This window comes from Rhinoraja longicauda, chromosome 8 (genome assembly GCF_053455715.1).
Source record: "Rhinoraja longicauda isolate Sanriku21f chromosome 8, sRhiLon1.1, whole genome shotgun sequence".
In the NCBI taxonomy this organism is placed as follows: domain Eukaryota; kingdom Metazoa; phylum Chordata; class Chondrichthyes; order Rajiformes; family Arhynchobatidae; genus Rhinoraja; species Rhinoraja longicauda.
Genome location: NC_135960.1, coordinates 61,452,930 through 61,479,614, shown reverse-complemented (window position 1 = coordinate 61,479,614; position 26,685 = coordinate 61,452,930). Strand labels below are relative to the sequence as shown.

Genomic DNA, 26,685 nt, shown 5'->3' with positions numbered 1-26,685 from the left:
AGTTCCTTCATAAATAAATTACAGCATAATGGTTAATTTGCAGATGATATGGAACTAATTCATCTTGTAGATTTTCAACACAACAAGGTTGAAGAGGATTAAAAATGGACAGTGAAATCGGACAGGTAAAATTCAATGTAGAGAAAGGCAAAGTGCTTCGTAGAATAGGGAAGAAAAATCCAGAGAAAGTTTTGCATTGGCGAAAAAGTATATGAAAAGTTAAATAAATCCCAAATAATAATGAATCAATGCTTAATTGTAGCTGTCATAACAGTGAGGATAGCAAATCTGTTTATCTCCTCTCCTATATATGCATCTATTATTGGGACAACATAATGAGGCTAATCATGTCACTTATTAGTTCACTGGATTCAGATCGTCACTTAAAATACTTTGTATTGTTCTGCTCAATACGGAAAAGGTATTACAGCTGAAAGTGATTGAGGAGCACAGGGATTGGATCATGACAGTAATTATGTAAAGTGAGCTAACCCTCATTCTTGGCTAATTTTAGGCTTCTACAGGGACCATATAATATTAATTACAATATTATCTCAGCGCAGTAGACCCAGAGACCTGCATGCTTGGAGCTGGCAAAAACCTGATTTAATATGAACTCACCTATGATCGCAGGAAGGTAGTTGTGGGTATCAATAATTAAAATCTCCTGCTCCTTGTTTTTGGCAGGTAGTGGGAGGTGTAAAAAAGGAAAAAGAACGGTGTTGATGAGACATAGGAGACACGAGAGACTGCAGATGCTAAAATCGAGCAAAAAAACAGGCTGCTGGAGAAGTTCAGTGGATCCATCTGTACAAAGAAATGGACAGACGGCGTTTCAGATCAGGACAATGCGTGTGGGCCAAGAGACGTTAGAACATCCTTTCAGTTTTTTTCTCCATCCTGATGATTCTAGTTATCGCTTTTGCTGCAATCAGCATTGCAATTACCCTCTGCCCCAATCCATCCACTTGGCTTCACGAGCACAATTGGTAGCCTTTTACTATGCAGCATTTCCAACTCATCACACCCTCTCACAACTTCCATCCCAACCAAATCCAAAGGTCCCAAGCTGCAGCCTCATGTTTTACGTTTTCCCAACAGGTGACCAGCTGGTCAACCCAGTTCTGGCTGCTGGATAAAAAACAGAAGAATAAAGATCATGTGTTGGTATCAGAAAGCCACATCCAAGTATTTTCCATGTCCCCACTCTGTCCCTTAATGGGGAACATTAATTTCAATAAGAGAATGTTACACATCTTTACAACAACCTTCCTAGGTACTATATCAAAGCAGATTGCTTCACTCAAAATGCAAAATAGATTTCTTACAAGTAAGAAAGAAGTCTGAAGAAGGGTCTCGATCACAAAATGTCATCTATTTCTTTTCTCCAAAACTGCTGTCTAATCTGCTGTGTTACTCCAGCTTTTTGTGTCTATCTTTGGTTTAAACCAGCATCTGCAGTTCCTTCCTACACAAGAAATTATTGTGCCAGGGCTTGCACGCCATCACATCCTACAAGGCTGAATCAAGAGGCAGCTCCCACGACAAGCATGGCTTCACTCCTGGATGAGCTCAATACTTCCTACACTCGCTTCAAAAAAAGAAAACACTAATCTGCCTTCTCAATCCCCCGTAGCCCTCAATGGCATAGTAATCTCATTCACCGAGGCGGATGTCAGAAGATGCTTCACAAGGAAGAACCCTTGGATAATGTACTTGGCCACGTTCCTAAAACTTGTGCGGACCAACTGGCTTGAGTTCTTGCGGACATTTTCAACCTCTCACCGAGATGAGAAAACATTTCTTCACACAGAGAGTGGTGAGTCTGTGGAATTCTCTGCCACAGAAGGTAGTTGAGGCCAGTTCATTGGCTATATTTAAGAGGGAGTTAGATGTGGCCCTTGTGGCTAAAGGGATCAGGGGGTATGGAGAGAAGGCAGGTACAGGTTACTGAGCTGGATGATCAGCCATGATCATATTGAATGGCGGTGCAGGCTCGAAGGGCCGAATGGCCTACTCCTGCACCTATTTTCTATGTTTCTATGTTTCTATTACCAAGGTACGAAGTTCCTACCTGTTTTAAAAGGGCATCATTATTGCCAGTATAGAGTAAGGAGACGTGACTCAATAACTACCTATTGACTCCACAACTGGAGGCATGACATTTGCTAAGTAGCATGCTTGTGAGAAGAGAAGCCTCTGACTTTCATGCAATAATTCCCCATTCCAGCACTGGGGCTCCCTTTCCCTGATAACTGACTGATAGTGCCTCTATAAATGATCAACAACTTCACATGCCTGCCAGAATGGTAAAGCGATTCTGATATTCCTTAATATTGTGGCAGCAGATTAAATGAACAAGCAAAAACATGGTTGAATAGTTTGGGTTTGCAGCCAGCAAAAAAGCTGACTTGTTTAAAGGTCAAATCAGCTTGAGAGGTTTATCTTGAGCAAAAGTATGTTCAGTAAAAAAGTACACCCACTGGATTTGCTTTTCCCTTTAAGCTAAGAGCACCCACATTGCATCCACAAAATGTCACTAATGAGGACACATGATTTTATGTATCAGATCAGGGGCTGAGTCATGATTGAGTTAAACTCTACCAATCTTAATATCAGATATATAAGTGCACCTCTTCCACCTATTACATAGGTTTTGCATAGAAATATGGCAATAGTTTGGAAATGTTAAGTGGAAATAAAGGATTGTTCATGACCTTTCTGAATGGCCCAAATGCTTAAAAGACTGAATAGTTTCACTTTACTTTGGAGTAATGGAGCAGGGAAACAGGCCCTTCAGCTCAACCTGTTCATGCCAAACAACATGCCCCATCTAAGCTGGTCCCATTTGCCAGCATCTGGCTCATATCCCTATGAACCTTTTCTATCCATGTGCCTGTCCAAATGTCTTTTAAATATTGCTGTTGCCTCAACTACTTCATCTGGCATCACAGGTGTCACAAAATGCTGGAGTAACTCAGCGGGTCAGGCAGCATCTCTGGAGAGAAGGAATGGGTGACGTTTCGGGTCGAGACCCTTCTTCAGACTTCATCTGGCAGCTCATTCCATGTATCCAACATCCTCTGTGTGAAAAAGTTGCCCCTCACGTTCTTATTAAACCCTTCCCGTCTCACGTTCAAACTACACCCTCTAGTTCTTTATTCTCCTACCGCGGGTAAAAGATTCTGTGCATTCATCCTTTCTATTCTCCTCATGATTTTATACACCTCTATAAGATCGTTCATCTGCCTCCTCTGTTCCAAAGGAATAAAGTTCCTGCCTGCCCAAACTCTCTCTGAACCTCAGGGTGAACAAAACTGAATACAATATTCCCCCGTGTGGCCTAAGCAACGTCACGTACAACTGTATCATAATTTTCCAACGTCTATATTCAATTCCCTAACTGATGAAGGCCAGCTTGCCAAAAACCATCTTCATCATCCTATGCACCTGCAGAGCCACTCTCAGGGAACTATATACTTGAAAATCACTCCATCAAATTTGTGAGACACAATCTCCCACACACAAAACCATGCTGACCTTCCCTAATCAACCTTTACCTTTTCAAATGCATGCATATCTTATTTCAGAATCCTCTCCAGTAACTTTCTTAACACTGGTCTATAATTCCCAAGTTTTTCCTTGTTCAATTGAAACACATTAGCCACGCTCCAGTCTTCAGGCATATCATATCATATCATATATATACAGCCGGAAACAGGCCTTTTCGGCCCTCCAAGTCCGTGCCGCCCAGTGATCCCCGTACATTAACACTATCCTACACCCACTAGGGACAATTTTTACATTTACCCAGCCAATGAACCTACCTACATACCTATACATCTCAGCTATGTCCAATTGATGTTTCATATATCTCAGCCAGGGCTCCTACAATTTTTTCTCCAGCTTTCCACAGTGTCCTTGGATTTACCTGACTAGGTATGGGAGATTTATCTACCTGCATACATTTTTGGATATCCTGCATCTCCTTGACTGTAATACGGACAGGCCTCAAGACATTGTCATTGACATTCCCACGTTCCCGGTTGTATGACTGGGGGATTTATTTGTTTAACTTTGGCATTTCATGTTTATTTGCAGTTAATTCGTTTCAATTGAAGAGACACGAATGGGGATATTTTTAAAGTTGGCACTTTCCCATTTGAAAAGCGAATATGTAATTCAATTGAAACTGCCTTTCATGTGTAATGCCATTGTGATGAAATAAAACGGAAAATTGTGATTTTATAAAGATGAAAATTAAATTATACAGCCAAAACAAATATCTAGCAGGAAAGAACTGAAATCCTGTTACCGCAGGCTGGGGGGGAAGGGATAGGAACGTAGGGGGTAAGGAATTTGGAAATTAGTGTTGGGTCAAAGGAGAAGCTTGCAGTGGTTTATCATAGGGGCAATAGCTCTTGGCTATGATGGTACTGTAGTCTGTTGGTGACCTGATCAGTCATCACCACAAATAAGGATGAGGACCACTGAGACAAAGGCTGGTGAGGACAGTCATCAGACCTTGTGCCTCGTCACACGGACCCCGAGACAAGTGTGAGTAATGTGGATCACAGCTTGAAGACTGAAGAGCTGAAAAACAGGGGGTTTTGAAGTGCCAGCTTATATATCAAAGTTACTGCAATATCTCATCGTTGAGTAAATGCAATTCACCGCAGAATTGATCATTTGCGATTTATTGAATCTCTAGTCAGGATTTCTCACTACCTGCAGTGATTCAGTTTTCACTGCTTTGCAAGCGTAGGGAGACAGGGGAAGACACCAGTCCTGTTGTCCTCTCTCCAGCAATACCTCCTTTGATTTCCTAAGTGACTGAAGATCCAGCTAGATCAGTCCTCAAAGCACAAATTGGTCAAGTTCAATGGTTCCTTTATTATCAGTGATATTCTTTTTTTGCACACAGACCAGTGAGATTCGTGTCATACATAAGTCCAATCCGCGGTTAGCACAGAATGCAAAGAAACAGCCCACTGATTCCACACGTAATAGTCGCCAGGTTTTAGCACCATGTCACAATCCCATCTGCAGCTGGCCATAAAGGCCTGTTGCAACCGTCACCTCCATCCAGTCCCGCGAGCCGTGGCCCCTCTCCTTGCCCAGCCAGCCATCGTCAGAATTAAATTTAGCCTCAGAATTAAATGGCGCTCTTTTAGAAAGGAAGTGAGGAGGAACATCTTTAGTCAGATGGTAATCATGAACCCATTGCCACAGAGGGCTGTGGAGGCCAAATCAGTGGATATTTTTAAGGCAGAGATAGACAAATTCTCAATTAGAACGGGCGTCAAGGGATATGGGGAGAAGGCAGGAAAATGGGATTTGGCTGAGATCAGCCATGATTGAATGGCGGAGTAGACTCGATGGGCCGAATGGCCTAATTCTACTCATATAACTTGTGAACCTCCATGCCCAGGGTGCCTCCCACAGCCAGACATGAAGGTGTGGAAGGTAAGGCCCCCCTGGTTCTTCCTACTGTTCCTTGTCCAGCGTCCGCCGCCATCGCCCACTCCCTCCACCTCCTCTCCGGTTCCCAGTGTTTGGGGCGAGTGGGGGTCGGGATCGGCGGCTTCCCTCTCCAGGTTCTGCAACAGGCAAGCCATGGTGTATGGCCGTGGTTCGCAGCCACCTTCAGCCTAATGCGGCTTACTGGGACCTTGCCTAAGGGTGGGGAATCCCAACCATTCTCAACATAAACATTCCTCCTCAGCCTAAGTGTAAATAGCCAGCCCCTTCTCCTGGTGCACCCTGCCTCTGGCTCCCCCGTGCATCAGGGTGCCGCCTCTGGACTCGATGACAAGTCCAGTGGAAAATCAATTGTGCGTCCCAGCTTGTCCTCTGGCCAAGCAAGTGCAGAAATTCCAGGTAGCTGGGCTGCAAGAGCCCAACAGCTGGCAATTCCAGGTAGCTGGGCTGCAAGAGCCCAACAGCTGGCAATTCCAGGTAGCTGGGCTGCAAGAGCCCAACAGCTGGCAATTCTTCCCAGAATCGTTGGCTGTCTGGCAACTTGAATTGGCCCAGTGTGAAATAGTCATAGAGGCATACAGCGTGGCAACAGGCCCGAGGCCCAACTTGCCGAAGACGACCAACATGTCCCATCTACACGACTCCCACCTGCTTGCATTTGGCCCATATCCCTCTTGTCCTATCCTATCCGTGTACCTGTACAAACGTTGTGAAAGTACCTGCCTCAACTGTGCCTCAACCATGTGAAGGAAAAGCCGACTACTTTAAGGGACATGTTGTTCAGTCTATACATTCATGGTATTATCGGTTCTATAATGTTTGTCTTGATGGTCTGATGAGACACTCTGCCAAATAGTTCTGATCACGTCCTTCTCCAGGTCCAATATAACTAGGTAAGTGTTTGTCGCCCCTGTCCTGTACATAGGTGACCGTGCCCCTGAGCAGCATAACGCTTTCAAAGACTTCCTTACTAGGTTTAGTTATAAGTTCAACAGTGATAGTAGAATTAGGCTATCCGGCCCATTAAGTCTTCTCCGCCATTCAATCATGCTGATCTATCTCTCCCTCCTACCTGTACCTTAATTGGTACATGTGACAATAAACTGACCTTGAAACCTTGAACCACATTCTCCTGCCTTCTCCCCATAATCTCTGACACCCGTACTAATCAAGAATCTATCTATGTATAGGAAGGATCTCTGCCTTAAATGGATCGCCTGTCCTAGATCATCTTCTCCGGGAACCATCCTGCAGGATCCATTGTGTCCGTCTCCAGCAGTGCCCACAGGACCTTCTGTTCTGTCTGATGGACTTACGGTCAAAAGTATTTTCCAGAAAGAACTGTTCAACAAAGGACAGGTAATGTAGCGAGGTTTAATTGATTGGAATAACGGTCACAAGGCCAGGACCACAAACAAATCTGCCATTAGGATGAGGGCAATGCTGGGTATATTTTTCCTGACTCTCTGGGAACAAGTGGATTGTGGATCACCAGTCCATCTGACGACATGGTGCCTTGGGTAACTGCCATGGTGGAGAAGTGGGAAATGAGCCATACCTGCACCAGGTAACAGGTAACCTACACCAGCAACAGCAAGTGCACCTCATCCTGTTGACCAGGTTCCTACACCTACTCCAGGGACTTGATTTGTGGTCAGCCTTGCCTAGATCAGAATGGCAGCACCACCACCGCTCTTCCATCCTTCCAGATGGATTTGGCAGCGTAGACAAGGCAAGGGAGGATATGCAACTCTGCCATCCCCGTGGCAGCGGGGAAGCTGTCCATTTCCAATGCATTGATTTGAACTGCACTATGGATGTATATGAGGAGCAGTGGAGGAAGGAACTGAAGATGCTGGCTTACATTGAAGACAGACGCTACATGCTGGAGTAACTCAGCGGGACAGGCAGCACCTCTGGACAGAAGCGATGGGTGACGTTTCAGGTTGAGACACTTCTTCTGACTGAGATTTACTGGAGAGAGAGACAATAGACAATAGGTGCATGAGTAGGCCATTCGGCCCTTTGAGCCAGCACCACCATTCAATGTGATCATGGCTGATCATTCTCAATCAGTACCCCGTTCCTGCCTTCTCCCCATACCCCCTGACTCCGCTATCATTAAGAGCTCTACCTCTCTCTTGAATGCATTCAGAGAATTGGCCTCCACTGCCTTCTGAGGCACGGAAATAAGGAAGTGTAAGGTGTGAAAACGAGACATCAAAGGGGATGCGGCTCAAGGAAAATTTAGAATATATCATTGTTAGCTAGGAGGTGACAATGACGCATCAAGAGATAAAATGTAATGAGGAGGACAGTCAGACAACTAGGAAGGGGGAGGGATGGAGAGGGAAAGCAAGGGTTACTTAGGGAAGTCAATACTCATGCTGCTGAGGTGTATGCTGCCCAAGCGAAATATGAAGTTCTGTTCCTCCAATTTGCGCAGAGGGGAGGGCAATGTGTAGTTGAGAGGGGGGTGCTCGGAGGGTGAGGCCCGGACAAGGACGCCTTGTGGGGTGCCCAGAAGGGGTAGGCGGGTGTGTCGGGGAAGGGTGGGGGTGAGTGAGAGGGGAGCGGGTTAAAGAGAGGGGAGAGGGAAGGAAATAGAGAGGGGAGGGGTGAGATAGAGGGGAGGGGACAGAGGGGAGGGGTAGTAGATGAGTGGAGAGGACGAGAGATGGGATGGGATGGGATAGAATGAGGGAGGGAAGAGAATGAGGGGTGATTTGAAGGAGGGAGGAAGGTGGGAGAGGGGAAGGGTGGGGGTGGGTGAGTGAGTGAGAGGAGACAGAGGGGAGGGGTAGAAGATGAGTGGAGAGGACGAGAGATGGGATGGGTGAGAATGAGGGAGGGAAGAGAATGAGGGGTGATTTGAAGGAGGGAGGAAGGTGGGAGAGGGGAGGGGGGAAAGGATAGGGATGGGGTGGGGAGAGGAAAGGGGGTGGGGAAGGGGGATAGAGGATGGGGATAGGGGGTGGGGAAGGAGGATAGGGGTGGGGAAGGGGGATAGAGGGTGGGGAAGGGGGATAGAGGGTGGGGAAGGGGGATAGGGGGTGGGGAACGGGGATAGAGGGTGGGGAAGGGGGATAGGGAAGGGGATAGGGAAGGGGGATAGGGGGTGGGGAAGGGGGATAGGGAAGGGGGATAGGGATGGGGGATGGGGAAGGGGGATAGGGAAGGGGGATAGGGGTGGGGATGGGTGATAGGGGGTGGGGAAGGGTGATAGGGGGTGGGGAAGGGGGATAGGGGGTGGGGATGGGGGATAGGGGGTGGGGATGGGGGATAGGGGGTGGGGATGGAGGATAGGGGGTGGGGATGGGGGATAGGGGGTGGGGATGGAGGATAGGGGTGGGGAAGGGGGATAGGGGGTGGGGATGGGGGATAGGGAAGGGGGATAGGGGATAGGGGGTGGAGATGGGGGATAGGGGGTGGGGATGGGGGATAGGGGGTGGGGATGGGGGATAGGGGGTGGGGATGGGGGATAGGGGGTGGGGATGGGGGATAGGGGGTGGGGATGGGGGATAGGGGGTGGGGATGGAGGATAGGGGGTGGGGATGGGGGATAGGGGTGGGGAAGGGGGATAGGGGGTGGGGAAGGGGGATAGGGGTTGGGGATGGGGGATAGGGGGTGGGGATGGGGGATAGGGGGTGGGGATGGGGGATAGGGGGTGGGGAAGGGGGATAGGGGGTGGGGATGGGGGATAGGGGGTGGGGATGGGGGATAGGGGATAGGGGGTGGGGATGGGGGATAGGGGGTGGAGATGGGGGATAAGGGGTGGGGAAGGGAGATAGGGGGTGGGGATGGGGGATAGGGGGTGGGGATGGGGGATAGGGGTGGGGAAGGGGGATAGGGGGTGGGGAAGGGGGATAGGGGGTGGGGAAGGGGGATAGGGGGTGGGGATGGGGGATAGGGAAGGGGGATAGGGGATAGGGGGTGGGGATGGGGGATAGGGGGTGGGGATGGGGGATAGGGGATAGGGGTGGGGATGGGGGATAGGGGGTGGGGAAGGGGGATAGGGGGTGGGGATGGGGGATAGGGGGTGGGGATGGGGGATAGGGGGTGGGGAAGGGGGATAGGGGGTGGGGATGGGGGATAGGGGGTGGGGAAGGGGGATAGGGGGTGGGGAAGGGGGATAGGGGGTGGGGATGGGGGATAGGGGGTGGGGATGGGGGATAGGGGTGGGGAAGGGGGATAGGGGGTGGGGAAGGGGGATAGGGGGTGGGGAAGGGGGATAGGAGGTGGGGAAGGGGGATAGGGGGTGGGGATGGGGGATAGGGGTGGGGATAGGGGGTGGGGATGGGGGATAGGGGGTGGGGATGGGGGATAGGGGGTGGGGATGGGGGATAGGGAAGGGGGATAGGGGATAGTGGGTGGGGATGGGGGATTGGGGGTGGGGATTGGGGGTGGGGATGGGGGTTAGGGGGTGGGGATGGGGGGTGGGGAAGGGGGATAGGGATGGGGAAGGGGGATGGGGAAGGGGGATAGGGATGGGGAAGGGGGATAGGGATGGGGAAGGGGGATAGGGGGTGGGGGATAGGGGGTGGGGATGGGGGATAGGGGGTGGGGAAGGGGGATAGGGGGTGGGGAAGGGGGATAGGGGGTGGGGAAGGGGGATAGGGGGTGGGGAAGGGGGATAGGGGGTGGGGATGGGGGATAGGGGGTGGGGAAGGGGGATAGGGGGTGGGGAAGGGGGTGGGGATGATGATAGGGATGGGGAAGGGGAGGGGAGAGGATAGAGATGGTGATAGGGGGATAGGGAAGGGGGAAAGGGGGTGGGGAAAGGAAAGGGAAGGGGGATGGTGAAATGCGGAAGAGGCCGAGCGTTGCCGGGGAGTGGGTGCGGAAGGCGCGCACACACACCCCCACCTCCACACAGTGCGGGTCAGCGCCATCGAGCAGCGGGCAACATGAAGCGGCGGCGGTGGCGGCTCTGCAACACCCTCGCCATGTCGCCACTGCTACTGTTGCTGTTGCTGTTGCTGTTGCTGCTGTGCATTGCACCCGTCCGTGGGCTGGCTGCCGGAGCGGAGGAAGGGGAAGACCAACCTCTCCCAGGTAACAAAAAATATATAACAGTGTGACTTCCTGCAGCAAAAGCACAGGCTGCCCGGGGAGTGAGAGTGAGAGTGAGAGAGGGAGAGAGCGAGGGGGGAGGGGGTGCAGAGTGCAGGCCGCACCAGCCACACACAAGACATGTACTTGCAGGGACATTGACCTGTGCACAGTGGTGGCAGCAGTAGCAGTAACAGTGGCTGTAGTAACAGTGGTGGCAGAAGTAGCACTAGCAGCATATGTGTCCCAGACAGAACAATGAAACTTATTTGCAGCAACACAACAGAAGATGCCTATCTTCAATATTAACATAGTACACACACATTTATTAACAAAATAATAAAGAGAACAAAAAGTTCAGTGTATATATATATATTGAAGATAGGCATCTTCTGTTGTGTTGCTGCAAATAAGTTTCACACATGTATATACATACACACATATACACACACACATATACGCACGCACATACACGCACGCACATACACACACGCATATACACACACACCTATACATTCATACACACACATATACATTCATACACACATATACATTCATACACATATATATACATTCATACACACACATATATATTCATACACACACACACATATATATATATATATATATGTATATATGTATATATATATATGTGTGTGTGTATAAATATATATGTGTGTGTATGAATATATATGTGTGTGTATTAATGTATTAATGTGTATATATATGTGTATGAATATATATGTGTATGAATGTATATACATGTGTGTATGAATGTATAGGTGTGTGTGTATATGCGTGTGTGTATATGCGTGTGTATATGCGTGCGTGTATATGCGTGTGTATATGCGTGTGTGTATATGTGTGTGTATATGTGTGTATGTATATACATGTGTGTATGTATATATACGCGTGTGTGTGTGTGTGTGTATACGCGTGTGTATGTATGTATATATATGTATGTATATATATATATATGTACATGTATGTATATATATGTGTGTGTGTATGAAGATATATGTGTGTGTGTATGAAGATATATGTGTGTGTATGAGTGTGTATACATATATATATATATACATACACATCGTTCTATCTGGGACATATGACAATAAAACACTCTTACCCCTTGAGCTCACCCTGACTGCCATGCCCGAGCACTAAGAGGTGTGATTAGGAAGCAGACCTCGCCTTGCCCATGAATGCCGTGGAGCCCATTTGGTTAATTGAGAAACCCTTGGGTTTTTTGTCAGAGTCAGGTGAAGCAGGTGTGAGCCTTGTCTTTGTAAAACAGAGCGCACAGTTGTCATACTGGTGGACTCCTCTGAAGCTGGGGAGGCTCATTACAAAGTTATCAGTCATTTACTCAGGCCATACCTGAACTGACTGCTTGACGGTCAGCAGAGTGGAAAAATGTTTGCAGTTAAGCGTAACGTTCAAAGTAATGTCGTAATATTTTTCAAGTTATTGAAATTATACTTTTTTTCAAGAAACTAGAGGAAGTAGTTTTGTTTAGATTAGAGATACAAGGCGGAAACAGGCCCTTCGGCCCACCGAGTCCACGCCCACCAGCGATCCCCGTACACTCGGACTATCCTACACACTAGGGACTATTTACAGTTTTTACAGAACCAAATTATCCTACAAATCTGTACATCTTTGGAGTGTGGGAGGAAATCTGGACACCCGGGGAAGACCCACGCAGTCACAGGGAGAACTACAAACTCCATACAGACAGCACTCGTAGTGCAGTTGTACTATTTTCTTGGATGTAATGTCTGACTGAGATCCCATTGTTTATCCTGTTGCTTCAGGTGGAAGTGAAAGATTTAATAATAATACATTCCTTTATTCGTCCTGCACCGGGGAAATTTACAGTGTTACAGCAGCAAAGTGGATAGCAAGAGAGCAAGAGATCATTCATTATAAATAAAAGATACATAAATTGTCATCAGTTTCCATGTGTTCTTAGCTGTTATTGTTGACTCGTCTGCTGGGAGCAGTGCTGGTTGTGCAGTCTCACAGCAGCGGGAAGGAAGGACCTCCTATATCTCTCCTTCACGCACTTGGGGTGAAGGAGTCTGTCACTGAAGGAGCTACTCAGTGCAGTGACAGTGTCCTGCATGGGGTGGGAGTCGTATGTGATGTCAATTGAAAGTGTTACAAAATGCACAAAGGTTCTTAGAATTTTACTGGAAAGAATTACCTGGACCCAGAAGACTGGGTCCTCTTTTTATCTAAGAGACCTGCAAAATATCAACAGAAAATTGAAAATTTGTTGTGTAACAAAGTAATCGTAAGTCAAATTATATGGTTATCTCACAACCAGGTGACAATGTTAAGAAACATAAAATGGAGACAAATTCCATCTTTTGTTTGCTTCATGACGATGCATAACTGTGATTTCACCCAACAAGTTCAATAACATCTCCATTCCCAGTGCAGTCTATTAACTAGCAACGCTGCAAATTGCCCAGATGCATCTTTCAATCTTTGTCGCGGCAATGCCTCCAACATGCGTCTCACCCCCTTTTCCGGGATTACATCCGCGCCCAGGTGGTGTTGGGTAGGGACTACGGGCACCGTGGGGGGTTGAATGCATCATTGACAAGGATTGTAACATAGTTGTATAGTGGTTTATTTAGTATATTTGTTTGTCTTGTATTATGGTGGCGGGTTCTGTTTTATTTTAAGGCATTGTAAATATTATTTTTAATAATTGAATACATTTTTTGATTAAAAAAAAACTCCCAAAAAACATGCGTCTCACCAGAGAGCAGCTAATGTACAGATAACTGGGTAACTTCAACTTACATCATCACCGTAATAGATCTGTGGTATGCAAAAAAACACTTGTATTTGTGCACATTTGTTGGCTTGCATACAAATCGTAACCAACTTGTGCCCTGGAGCATATTAGAGGATGGGTGATGCACTCAACATCTGCAAAATGAAGGTTGCCCACCAACTTGGCCGTGCAGTACCATACCGCTCCAGCAATAACGGCCCACCATATCTCATGGTACTGTCCGATTCACCACTACCCCATTTGCAGACACTGAACTTTGTCCCCCAAAGTTGCGCTCCAATGCTAAGTACTATATTCTGCACTCTGTATCTTCCCCTTTGCTCTTCCTATTGTACTTGAGTTTGACGTGGTTGTATTATGTATAGTATTATCTGATCTGATTGGATAGCATGCAAAACAAAGCTTTTCACTGTACCTCGGTACACTTGATGATTGTAAAGTTAAACCTTAAGCTACCGCTCAACAATTATAGACATCGGTGTTGAAATTCACCATCATTTTTTATCTACTAGCATGGCATTTGGCCATCTGCAGTAAAAGGTGTAATCATCTACTCCAGCTTTCCATAATCCTCCAACTTTGCTGGATTTTATAGTTTGGCTATATTAAGCATAGTAAACTAATGTCAGCGTCCTTTCCCAGGCCAACATCAACTGCAGTGAGGTCCTTCGTTAGTTCCGTTGGGCAGGCTATGGCCCTTGTAGGCCTGACACTAAACTCTCAAAACTGTCTATTCCAAGCTCTATCGCAAGAGGTGATACCAGGCAGAAGATTCAAGGATGCAGTCGAAGCCTCCTTGGAAAAATGTGCCACCCCCACTGACTCCTGAGGATCCCTGGACCATGGCCACTTGAAGCAGATGAGGATGCTTCAAGATGACAGTGTTGAAGCATTCTCAACTTGAGACTATGAGTCAGCAGTACACAAAAGCACAGCATAATAAGTGAAAGAGGCACAGCTCCTCCCAAACTATGATCCCAGTCATTCTGCCAAACACCTGCCCCATCAACGGCATAATCCATGTGCCACATAGTCCTCATTGGTTATCTTAGCAACAACAGAAACCATACAATTGGAATAGAAACAAGTCATTCTCAATGTCAAAGGGCTATTTGAGGAAATGAAGAAGCCAATGTAAAGAACCAAGCAAATGTAATGGACCAAGAGCAGGCAAGTGGGACTAGTGTAGCTGGGACATTGTTGTCAGGTTGGGCCGAAGGGCCTGTTTCCACACTGTATCACTCTATCACTCTAACCCTTAAATAATATGATAACTAGGAGATGCTATTAAGGCTACCACATTTAGAAATCCATTGCAAGTCATAAAAATAAAACATTTAAAAAAAACATTCTTCAATACTCTTGAAATAATGCCAGAAAGAAACAAGACCATAATTTTATGAAAGTTAGGAGATTTAATTGTAATTTGAGAATTCATTTAAAATGGCCTTCACCTGGGTCATGTACATGGATAGGAACGGTTCAGAGTGATATGGGCCAAACACTTAATAGGTCAGAGTAGTGTAGATGGGACACCTTGGTCGGCATGGGCACGTTGGGCCGAAGGGCCTGTTTCCATGCTGTATGACCTTTTATGGATTCTTTAGAGGAACAGATAAAAATAATGCCACAACAGTTCATAATTTAATTTTATTGCTTACTTTTGTACATTTAGTATGGAATTTATTTTTAATATTTCATCGTGTTTTCTTTACAGTGATGTTAAAGGAAGGAAATATATATATAGGAAACAGAATGAAGCTCTTTTGTTATGAATTTACTCAAAAGCCTGTGTTCACTGATAATTGGTCAGCAGTGAAGGTAAGATATATTACGTGAATCTCAAAGTTTACAACACAAAGACTGATAAACTTAGTTATATCGGTTTGACATGAGGGCGGCACAGTGATGTAGTGGTAGAGTTGCTGCCTAACCTGGGTTCGATCCTGACCACCGTCTGTACGGAATTTGTTCGTTCTCATTGTGACCGCATGGGTTTTCACCGGGTGCTCCGGTTTCCTCCCACACTCCACAGACCTCCAGGTTGGAAGGTTAATTGTTTTTGGTAAAATTGTAAAATGTGCCGACTGTGTAGGATAAATGCTAGTGCACGGGGTGAACGCTGGTTGGCATGGACTCGGTGGGCCTGTTTCCACGCTGTATCTCTAAAGTAAAGTAGAGTGTGAGAGAAAAGTACCTTGAACTTTGGATGTTTTGTTTACATAGGTTCCAGAATTATTTGTTTATGCCGATTCAACAGAAAAAAAACCAGAAATAGATAGATGGACTGAAGAGACAATTTTCAGCACCAGAAATTGATGTTGTAAAATATTTTCTTAAAAACTCTTAATAACACCCATGGTTGCGGCCTTATACAGCTAACCACTCATCTTTTGAAGATAGACACAAAATACTGGAGTAACTCAGTGGGACGGGCAGCATCTCTGGAGAGATGGAATGGGTGACGTTTTGGGTTGAGACTCTTCTTCAGATTCGACCTGAAATGTCACCCATTCTTTCTCTCCGGAGATGCTGCCTGTCCCGCTGAGTTACTCAAGCATTTTGTGTCTATCTTTGATTTAAACCAGCATCTGCTGTTCTTTCCTACCCATCATCTTTTGAGCCTGAACGTGGTTCAATTTCTATTCCAGAGACCCAACCACGTTATTTAGATTTGCACTCCATGTGCTGTGAAGGAATTGAGCTTTTTTATGGTTCCACATTTCAGATGAGATATTAAACTGTTCTATCACCCTTGGAAAAAGAAGGTGATGATAACACTCAGTAGGCAAGGCAGTTTTAATGGAGGGAGAAAACAGATTAGCATTTCAGATCACTGGCTATAGTTGAGAGCAATAACAACAGCTCAATCTTGTTTTCCAGATGAAAATAAAATAACCTATGCTTCAAAACAAAATCGGGGAAGTTCTTTTGGTCTGACCATTGCTGTTTGTGGTCCACACAATCATATAGCTGTCATATTTTTCTGCTTTTCTTCCAATACAATTCACTGAGAATTGCCCAGATCAACCATGATATTTCAATCAGAAATTCGTGCACAGATCAAGATTTTATGAATTTTGCACTTAAAAAAAAGTAGAAACCGTATGTATTTCAGTTCCATTTCAGGTTCCATGCCTATTTAAGATAGCAAATATCTCAAAATGCCCCTTAGTTTCAGAAGATTGTTGAGTATTAACTTTCTGAAAATGGACTTCAAATTTAAGAATGATTTTAAATTTCCATCTGTTTCTAAACAAATTAACAATGCAATGGCACATTTTACACAGGTTTAATCTGAGGAAGTGCCGATTAAGGTCAAAAATAGAAAGTGTTTCATTTTCTGATCAGTACATCAAACAGAATTTCAGGTAGAGCTAATTTGGAACAGCCAAACTCTTAATAGTAAAATATTGTGTTTACCATTTTATGGATAGGATAGAATGCACTTAAACACCTTCCTAAATGTCAAACGATTAAGGCAGCTATTGCAAATTTTGGAATAATTCAGTGTGATTAGAGTCATAGAGTGATACAGTGTGGAAACAGGCCCTTCAGCCCAACTTGCCCACACCGGCCAACACTAGTTACACTAGACCCACCTGCCTGCGTTTGGTCCATATCCCTCCAAACCTGTCCTGTCTAACCATGATATTTCAATCAAAGAAATTTGTGCACAAATCAAGATTGTGCAGTTGGGGCCCGTTGATCTATACGGATGCTCCCCGACTTACGATGCTTCCACTTACGATACTTCCACTTTGCGATGGTGCAAATGACGGGGGGGGGAATGAGGGGGGATTGAGTCGGTGAGTAGGGGGCCGGGGGAGGGGGGGGATAAGGGGAGTTGAGGGGTGATGGAATGGGTGAGGGGGGGGTTGAGGGGAGGAGGGGGGGTTGAGTGGTGATGGAATGGGTGAGTGGGGGGGAGGGGAGGGGGAAGGTGGGGAGTGGGGGAGGGGAGGGCGCTAGACCAATGCAGGAGAGGTTTGGGCCCACCATTTTCTAGTAAAACATAAAATCAAGACTGGAATCTTTTCAGTTTTTTTTGTTTATTCTTGGACTTGCAAAAACATACAGCTGGATTTCACTATTTTCATACGGTACTCTTAGGTAGTTTGGCAGTGGGATAATTATTTAAGTTCCAGAGATGCTTTGGAAACGGTTGATCTCATCTATTTTCTTTTTTCATTTCTAGATTAAAATTAGCTGTACGGAGCAACTGCACCTTACATATCTTTCAGATGAAAATATTTTTAATAAATCAGAAACACTGAAAGACCTCATTGTATACTTCTACTATCAAGTCGTATCATCTAATGAACAAGTAACCTCGGAATTCAACATAAGTGTTGAACGTTTCGATAGTAAAGCTTGTTTCAAACTAAAGCCCTTGATGTCCTATCCAGAGTACTCCATCACTGTAACAAGGCCATGTAAGTTTTAAAGATTTCTGGTCCCTTCACCATTCTATTAACGTTGCGTGTATTTCTTTTCTTGATAATGCATTCAAGCTTTATGAGAATCTAATAAAACTACAGGTGCTGGAGCAAAGCACAAGCTGCTGGAGGAACCCGGTGGGCAAAGCAGCATTTGCGGAGGCAAAAGGATGGTCGATGTTTCGGATTGAACTCTGCATCAGCGTAGAGAAAGTGAAGAGATGATGCTGACCATCTGTGTAGGAAGAAACTGCAGATGCTGGTTCAAACCGAACATAGACACAAAAAGCAGGAGTAACTCAGCGGGTCAGTCAGCATCTCTGGAGAAAAGAAATAGGTGATGTTTTGGGTCGAGACCCTTCTTCAGACCACGTCAGGGGAAAGGGCCCAGCTACTTAGATGGGCCAGTAGGAGTACTTGGTATAACTAGTCTCTCTCTTCTTTTGTTTGTCTTTTCCATTCCACATTCCACATCACCCCCATCACCATTAGACCAAATCATTCGTCTCCCCTGACCTAGTTCTACTCGCCCATCACCCACACCCCAATCTGCCGGGTTTCTTCTCCTTTGATCTACTTTTCCCATTCATGTAGACATAGTTCGATTGTAATCATGTATTGTCTTTCCGCTGTCTGGTTAACACGCAAGAAAATACTTTTCACTGTACCTCGGTACACATGACAATAAACTAGAACTGAAAATTGAACAAGGAACTGCAGATGCTGGTTTTAAAAAAAATGCAAAGTGCTGTATAATTCAGTGGGTCGGGCAGCATCTCTGGAGAACATCGATAGGGGATGTTTCGGGTCGGGACCCTTCTTAAGACTGGTTGTGCTTGGGGGTAAGGGAAGAAAGCTGGAAGACAAAGCCTGGAGAGTGATAGGTGGATGCAGTTGAAGGGGGGCAGTGGGGTTCATAATGTTGGACAAAGGCCAGAGATGAAACAACAAGAGGTGTGAGTTAAGGACAGTGGTTCATCTGGTAGAGCCGTTGCCTCATGGTGTCAGAGACCCAGGATCAATCCTGACCTCGGGTGCTGCCTTGTGTGGAGTTTGCAAGTTCTTTCTGACCGAGTGGGTTTCCTCTGGGTGCTCCGGTTTCCTACCAAATCTCAGAGGTTTGTAGGTTAATTGGCGTCTGTAAAATTGCCCCTAATGTGTAGGGAGTGAATGAGAAAGTGGAATAAAACTGAACTACTTTGAAGGGGTGATCGCTGGTCAGCATGGACTTGGTGGGCCGAAGGGCCTGCTTCCATACTGTATATTTCAAGTAAGGAGGAGCGAATAGTGCAACCAGAGGAAGGTGGCAGAGGAGTGGGAAGGGGAGAAATCGGTGCGTCTAGGTGGGGCACTGGGAAATGGAGGGGTGAACAAAGGGACGAGATGAAGGGGGGAGTTGTTATAGGTTAGTTACCAAATATTGGAGTAAAATTCTCATCCTCCCTTCAACCTATGTTCCTTCCCCTGGCTGCACTGGTCATAACTCTTCTATCCTAATCTCATACCTTTTGTCTTTTCATCTCTGCCCTTTGTCCAACCATCTGCCTATCACCTACTCTCCCCCCCCCCCCCATTAACCTGTATCCACCTATTACTCGGCAGGCTTTGTCCTGCCCTCCTCTCTTCCAGCTTTCTTCCTCCCCTCCCACAATAATCAGTCTAAAGAAGGCTCCCCAATCCGAAACGTCACCTATCTATGTTCTCCACTGAGTCACTCCAGCACTTTGTGCCTTTTATTACAATTCCATTCCCCAGTTTGTTCCATCTGCACTAAAAGCATTACGTGCATGTTTTCACCTATACCCTGCCTACCTCTGCATCAAATCTCCCTCCATCTGCAAACCATGGGTCCATCTGCATTTCATCCCCCAACTCAGCTGGTTCTACCTATGACTTACCATTCCCATCTTTTCCCTCCCTCTCGCCCACCATCTGTCCATCCTCCTCTCTCATCACAACCTGAACCACTAGGCCTCGTCTCACCACTGCCTCTCACCACTTACGTAGGGTGTCTTGATACAAGGTCTCAACCTGACACGCCAGCCATTGCTTTGCCTCCACAGACACTGCTTGGCCATTTTGAGTTCCATCAACAGTTTGGTTTATTGGTTTCAGCGTCCACAGCGTGCCAAATATATCAATATTTGATACCCGATGATCAAACTATTAGATAATATTTTTAATCATACACTAACATAGTGGCAATTTACAGTGTGGCACAGTAGTATAATAAATTATCCAGTGAACTTACCGGGAGTCGGGGTTATGGGGAGAAGGCAGGAGAATGGGGTTAGATATAGATCAGCTGTGATTGAATGGCGGAGTAGACTTGATGGGCCGAATGGCCTAATTCTGCGCCTGTTACTTCTGATCTTATGAACTAGGAGGAGTAGGAATGGGACCCTATAGGTTTAAAAGGAGTGTGGGAATCATGGCACTGATGAGCTTACAGGGAGCACAGGAAACAGTGCACTGGTGAGTTTAAAAGAAGTGCGGGAATCGAGACCAAGATGTGTTTAAAGGGAGCATGGGAAACAGCACTGTTGAGCCAGATGTAAAACCATCTGAATTTTTGAACAAAAGGGAAGTGGATCATCATAATTTTACTTTTTCTGTTTCTTTTCTGTACATGCTGCCTCAAAAAAATGGATGCCATTTTAATTGTATGGTAGCCTTACTGCTTCCATGGACAATGATAATGTGGCCAGTTGGATCTTCTTCCATGGACAATGATAATGTAGCCAGGCTGGATCTTCATCCAAAGATGCTGTCTGTCCCACTGAGTTACTCCAGCATTTTGCGTCTGTCTTTACTTTAGAGGTAATTATTAGCGTAGCATTAATGCCACTGAATTTCCTTTCTGTTCTTGAAGCTACTTATTTCTAAGTACAGTAGCTTGTTCTTCAAAACATTTTTTTCTGTGACTTACAATATTTTCAGTATTATCAGTTTGTTGCCAGATATGTATTCATCACAATACAAGGGAAGACAGTTACATTTTTTATGTGTGAATATAATGGTGAGCCAAAATAGACATTTGTAATTTGTATTTTAACACTTGTTACGTAATCTTCACTTGGTATATGAATCATGTGAAGAAAGTAAGAATTATGTATAGGTGTCAGTGTTTCATTTAGATGCTCCCGCAATTATATCAGTACGAAATTTTGCAACAAAATTTGTTAACCTTTCTAAAGCTGATTAAATTAGTATTATGATCATATGTAAGGAATGTTTTATTCAATATCATAAAATTCATTCTGAGAATATCAGGATACATATATATTGCTTTGTACTAGTTGGGATGTTGTTGGAAGGGACATTTTCTTTTAGATCAGAAAACTTTCTGTTGACTGAAAACATTGACTAAACAAGAGCTTGTACATAAACCAGAGAATGCTGGAAACTCAGGAGGTCAAGCAGCACCTTCAAGGAGAGGGAAAGAGGTGGCATTGCAGGTTGGTGATCCCGTGCCAGCACTGGTGAAATGTCACCAGGCTGAAACACTAACTTTTTCTCTTTCTCTATAGATTACAATTAACCTCCTGAGAGTTTTCAACATTATCTGTTCCTCTTCAAAATTTCTAGCTTCTGAGCAATGGACCATTATGGAATCCACCCTACCTGAGCTCATCTGTTGCCTACCCTGATTTGCTCTGACCTTTTCTCGCATCCAGTCCCCCCCCCCCTCCCCCCCCCCCCACGGCCCCCACCTCTATCTTTCAGTCTGAAGAAGGGTTCCGACCCAAAACGTCGCCCATTCCTTTTCTCCAGATGAGCTGCCTGACCCGCTGAATTACTCCAGCATTTTGTGTCTAGCCTCTGAGGTAACTCGATGATTCGTAGTTTCTCGTAAGGTAAAGGGAGCAATGCAAACTTTACCAGAAAAAAAATGAATGGGGTTGGCTCCACAAAAGTTGAAAGTTAATGTGAGATGCACTTATCTTTAAAGGAAGATAACCATGTTAAATCAATTGAATGTTATGTAATTGTTTGTTACAGCATTTGAATTAAAGCTGATTATTCTATTTGTGACTGGAATTATCCTGTTCGTCTTTGCAAGACCCATTAGCAGGTATTGTAATTATATCCAAATTGCCTCATATGTTGTTTTAAATCTCCACTTTCTCTGTAACTGTAACCGAAACACCCAGTGACGTTGAGGTACACAACTGAAGATGTGTCTGAATGGTAGCAACATCACCTAGTGGTCACCCCCAAGAACAACACCAGTCAATTGTAGTGCAAACCTTAGGGATTGTAACATCTAGTCCTACTAATCAATCTGCACTGATTTATTATTTTCTTTTGCCCTACCTGATGTATGGTGCAATTTAGCTAGATAACATGCAAAACAAGTTTTTTCCACTGTATCTCGGTACAAGTGACAATAATGAACCAATACAAATGCACAAGTGTAATCTTTAAGCAGAATAGAAACCTGCACAATTTAACAAATTCATCAGCTTAAAATTGTTCTAAATCAAATTGTATTGATAAAAATTCTACGCGATATGTTTCTAATATTCATACACATTTTACAAAAGAGAAAAAATGAACAAATAAGAAGCTCAAAACAAAGTTAGCATGGATTTTAAGACAATTTAGGTTATTTTTTCCATAATTGCTCATTATTCTCTGCAAACCATTTTACTAGTCTTGCTGTGGCTGTAAAATATTTAATTACACTTTGCTTTGAAAAATTGGAGTCTATGTCTATAGGTCTGAATAAGGTAGTTTGTTGTGATTATAAATAGTTTAACAATTTGCTGCACATGGCTCTTATTTTGACAATGATCGTGTGATTTTCCCACCTCTTTCAGGAGTGAACTGCTTTATTACTGTTGTGGAGTTACTTTAGGAATCTTTGCAATATTAGTCCTTATCCTCTTGGTTTGTAGAAGAATGATACAAGTAAGAAGTGTTTTTATTTTTAAGTTTGTATTTGCAATATTAGTCCTTATTCTCTTGGTTTGTAGAAGAATGATACAAGTAAGAAGTGTTTTTATTTTTAAGTTTGTATTTGCAATATTAGTCCTTATTCTCTTGGTTTGTAGAAGAATGATACAAGTAAGAAGTGCTTTTATTTTTAAGTTTGTATGTGGATGTAAATATTTAAACTGCATCAGTTGCTAAAAATTCCCGCCTGTAAATATTTTTCTTCTCACATTATCTTCATAAGCAGTAGAAGCTGGACCAAGGCAATGTACCCATCGTTCATTAAGATTGTGGCTAAATTTGTTCACTAACCCCTTTGGCATGGTTACACAAAAGATGTTTTATTTACTAAATTGACAATCAGAAGACTTGGACCAATAATACAAAAAGCAATTCCAATCTCACCTTGGCAGACAAGCAATTTAAATGAAAATAAAACTCCATAGTAATAATGATACAACTGTCAAGTCGTTGGAAAAAACCCCATCCTATTCAGCAATGTTTTGCAGGGAAGAAAATTGGCATTCACGTCAGCTATGGCTAATGTGACAAGACCTCCAGCACTGGTTGACTCGTAATTGATCTCCGATCAATTGCTTGATCACCGATCAATTGCTTGATCAGTAATTCACTTGGCTGTATCAAAAACCAAAGTGTTAAAGTGTAATCAGGATAAAACTGGTGGACCATCTAAGACTGATTAATATTTTCTGATAGTTGGGGAATCAAGTGACACCGGGTTAATGCAAGAAAATGGTGCTGAGACAAAACATCAATCTTGATCTTATTGAATTGTCTACTCCAACTCCCATCAATATAAGATTCTACCTGTTTCAGTGTAGGTAACGAGTGCTAGCACCTGGTCAGAGCAATTTTCGCCCTGTCTATAGCCTAACTGCTCATTTGAAAAGCCATCTTCTCAGTCACTTTCTATTTAGTTAAGGATGAGCTCATTGGAATGGAACAAATACATTTTTGGATGGTAAGTTTGGAGATTCTAGGGTGGCTTTCCTCGTATTAGATTAGCGATAGATTTGAGACTTCAGCAATTATTCGGGCGTTAATAATGTGGGAGTTAAATTTGGTAAGCTACGTCTCCGGTGTAGGTCCACGTACACCGGACAGGACAGGTTTTGTAGGTTAATTGGCTTAGTATAATTGTAAATTGTCCCTAGTATGTGTTGGATAGTGTTCGTGTGCGGGGATCGCTGGTCGGCGCGGACCCGGTGGGCCGAAGGGCCTGTTTCCGCGCTGTATTTCTAAACTAAATTAAACTAAACATGGACCAAAGAGCAGAATTTCAGAGTTCAGGTGAGAGTGACTGCTCTTAACACCAAGGCAGAAAGTGGATCCCTGGTTAAATAAGCATCAAAGGGAAAAACACTGATGGTTGGAGTTGCAGTTTGCACAAAGGAAGATGGTTGTGGTTGCTGGCGGTCAATCATATGACTACCGGGGCATTACCTTCAATTTCCTGCATTTTTGTTCAACTCACAGTGGTCTAGGGCCACACATTCCCTTTTAAGTCAAACGGATCTCGCCAGCTTCACCAGAAAATGTATTCTAATGCCTTGTAATAGTAAAAAAAAGTGAATCCAAAGTATTACGGGGAATGAATGGGAATGACGCCCAGGAGTTTGCAATCCAACACCAGCAAGACTCGGAGAGACTGAGCAGGCCAGATTGTTGGAATTGTGTATGCATGAACAGCATTTTAAAGAAGGTCTATTAGACTGGTACCTGCAATGGCAGAAAGACAAAAAATGTAGGAGTAACTCAGCGGGACAGGCAGCATCTCTGGAGAGAAGGAATGGGTGATGTTTCGGTTCAAGACTGAAGAAGGGTGTGATGGCGTGAGTACAATGCTGAGATGAGCATCCAGCCAAGAAAAGGAACGCACTACAGTCACATGCTCAAGGGCTGATATGTGGCTAAAGTACAGAGCTCCTTGTCTCAGAGACAAGAGGCCTTCCACAAAAGACAGGCACAAAATGCTGGAGTAACTTAACGGGACAGGCAGCATCTCTGGAAAGAGGGAATACGTGACGTTTCGGGTCGAGACCCTTCTTCTCGACCCAAAACGTCACCCATTCCTTCTCTCCGGAGATGCTGCCTTTCCCACCGAATTACTCCAGCATTTTGTGTCTACCTTCGGTTTAAACCAGCATCTGCAGTTCCTTCCTACACCTACAATGGCAGGTTGTCTTCTGGGAAGTGTTTGTTGCTGGCCAGATTTATATCTGCGGGAGTTTCATTGAATGAGAAGGGATTCAAATTAAACGCAAGGGATGCTGAGATGTATCGAAGAGTGGATGTGGAGGCAATGATTAATCTTTGGGACACTGAGGAAGTAGAGATCACTTTTTTAAAATAATCTATCTTCCCCCTCCAACTCTCCTACCCTCTCCCTCCCCCTCTGTCTCTCTCTCATTTGATTTCCAAATCTCTTCCAGGAACAGTCGCAGGAGAATGTGATGGATATGTGGGTGGTGAGCAAAGTAATATTGAATATGTTCAACGATTAGTACACTGAAAAGAATAGAGTATTTTAATTTGGTTTTGTGTGCACATCTGTTGAGCAGAAAGGAACAGAAATTGCCAATTAGCCTCTCAAACCTCTTTTGCCATTCAACTAGTTCAAGGTTCATTTACTTCTCTTTCTCTGCACCCTTACAAACCTAATAGCTTTAGTTCTATGCTTTTTCCATTATTAGTGTTAAAAGCTTATTTGGGTCATAGCTGCATAATCCCAGTTCCCCTTGTATGAAGCAGTACGATCTGATGTTGATCAGGAACAACTGATCTCTTGTTTTGAGGTTATAACTATTATTTCTAGCCTCCCCAATAACCGGCTTACTTACTCTAAAGGAGGATTATTATCTGTTGGTATATTGCAATGTGGGGAATGGTGCTATGTGTAGACGCGAGGAACTGCAGATGCGAGAGATGCTGGTTTACAATAAAAGGCACAAGTGCTGGAGTAACTGAGTGGGTCAGGTAGCATCTCTGGAGAACATCAATTGGTGATGATTCGGGTCAGGAACCTCCTTCAGACTCAATCGGCCTGAAGAAGGATCCCAACCTAAGATACTGCCTAAAGCATGCTCTCCAGAGGTGCTGCCTGACCCGCTGAAATACTTCAGCACTTTGTCTTTTCTTCACATGCCATGTGTTTGTTCAAATGAGACAAAGCAGCACAGTAGCAAAAATAGCCGTTGTCCCATTGCAGCACCTGTATGATTGTGTTTGATCACCAGTGGAGATTTTTTTTAAAATCTCAGTAATTTGAAGACCATCCAGGATGTGTAAATGTATTTTACAGCAAAATTTTATAAATCTGAATAATTTCTGTGAATCAATCTATTTTATTTAATCGCTGTCTGATTAGTACTTTTTACCTCTAATCAATCAGATTGATGATTTATGTAGCTGAACAACCATGAGGTTAAAACTTTTCTATTGAAATGTTAAATGAACATTTGATGCCAGTTTACAACAGGAAATTTCATATAGACAGCGCCGTCTGAGACCAAAAAGAAATGGACATAGTTCACAAAATCTAATGAACAAAAACAGATTTATTAAAGGCAAAAAAAGTTCATAGTACACTTCAATCAACCAGAAAGTCGCCTTTTCTGTGGTTTTTACTTTGAATATTTTGTATGCAAACACTTTCCTGTAAAGCATGGTACTGAGGTGCTATTTCCTTGCAGTATTTTCTGCTTTGTCGTCTGGTGTTTTCATGAAATTAAAATGTCATTGATGAGGAAATGCTGATCCTTGGTTTTGCAAATAAAAGATCACAAACTCGCAGTTTTGATCATAATTTAAAGAAATTATTTATTCAAGCAAAATGTCATAAATTTATCATAGACCACATGCCAGCAGGTAATTGAAGCTGCAACTCAGATGTTTTATTTTATGTAGACCATATCTTGTGCCTATTTGCAACCTCTTTGCTTTCAT

At 44.3% G+C, this 26,685-nt stretch overlaps 1 protein-coding gene across 1 annotated transcript in view; it reads left to right on the top strand.

The window, feature by feature from the left end:
• The first annotated feature begins 10,405 nt into the window (after positions 1–10,405).
• The window catches only part of LOC144596320 (nuclear envelope integral membrane protein 1a-like), a 28,012-nt gene continuing 11,732 nt past the window's right edge, over positions 10,406–26,685 (top strand). The window contains exons 1-5 of the mRNA XM_078404567.1: positions 10,406–10,536; positions 15,060–15,163; positions 17,541–17,778; positions 21,784–21,856; positions 22,605–22,695. Coding sequence (XP_078260693.1) covers positions 10,428–10,536; positions 15,060–15,163; positions 17,541–17,778; positions 21,784–21,856; positions 22,605–22,695 — 615 coding nt within the window. The 5' untranslated portion in view covers positions 10,406–10,427. The remainder of the gene's footprint in view (positions 10,537–15,059; positions 15,164–17,540; positions 17,779–21,783; positions 21,857–22,604; positions 22,696–26,685) is intronic.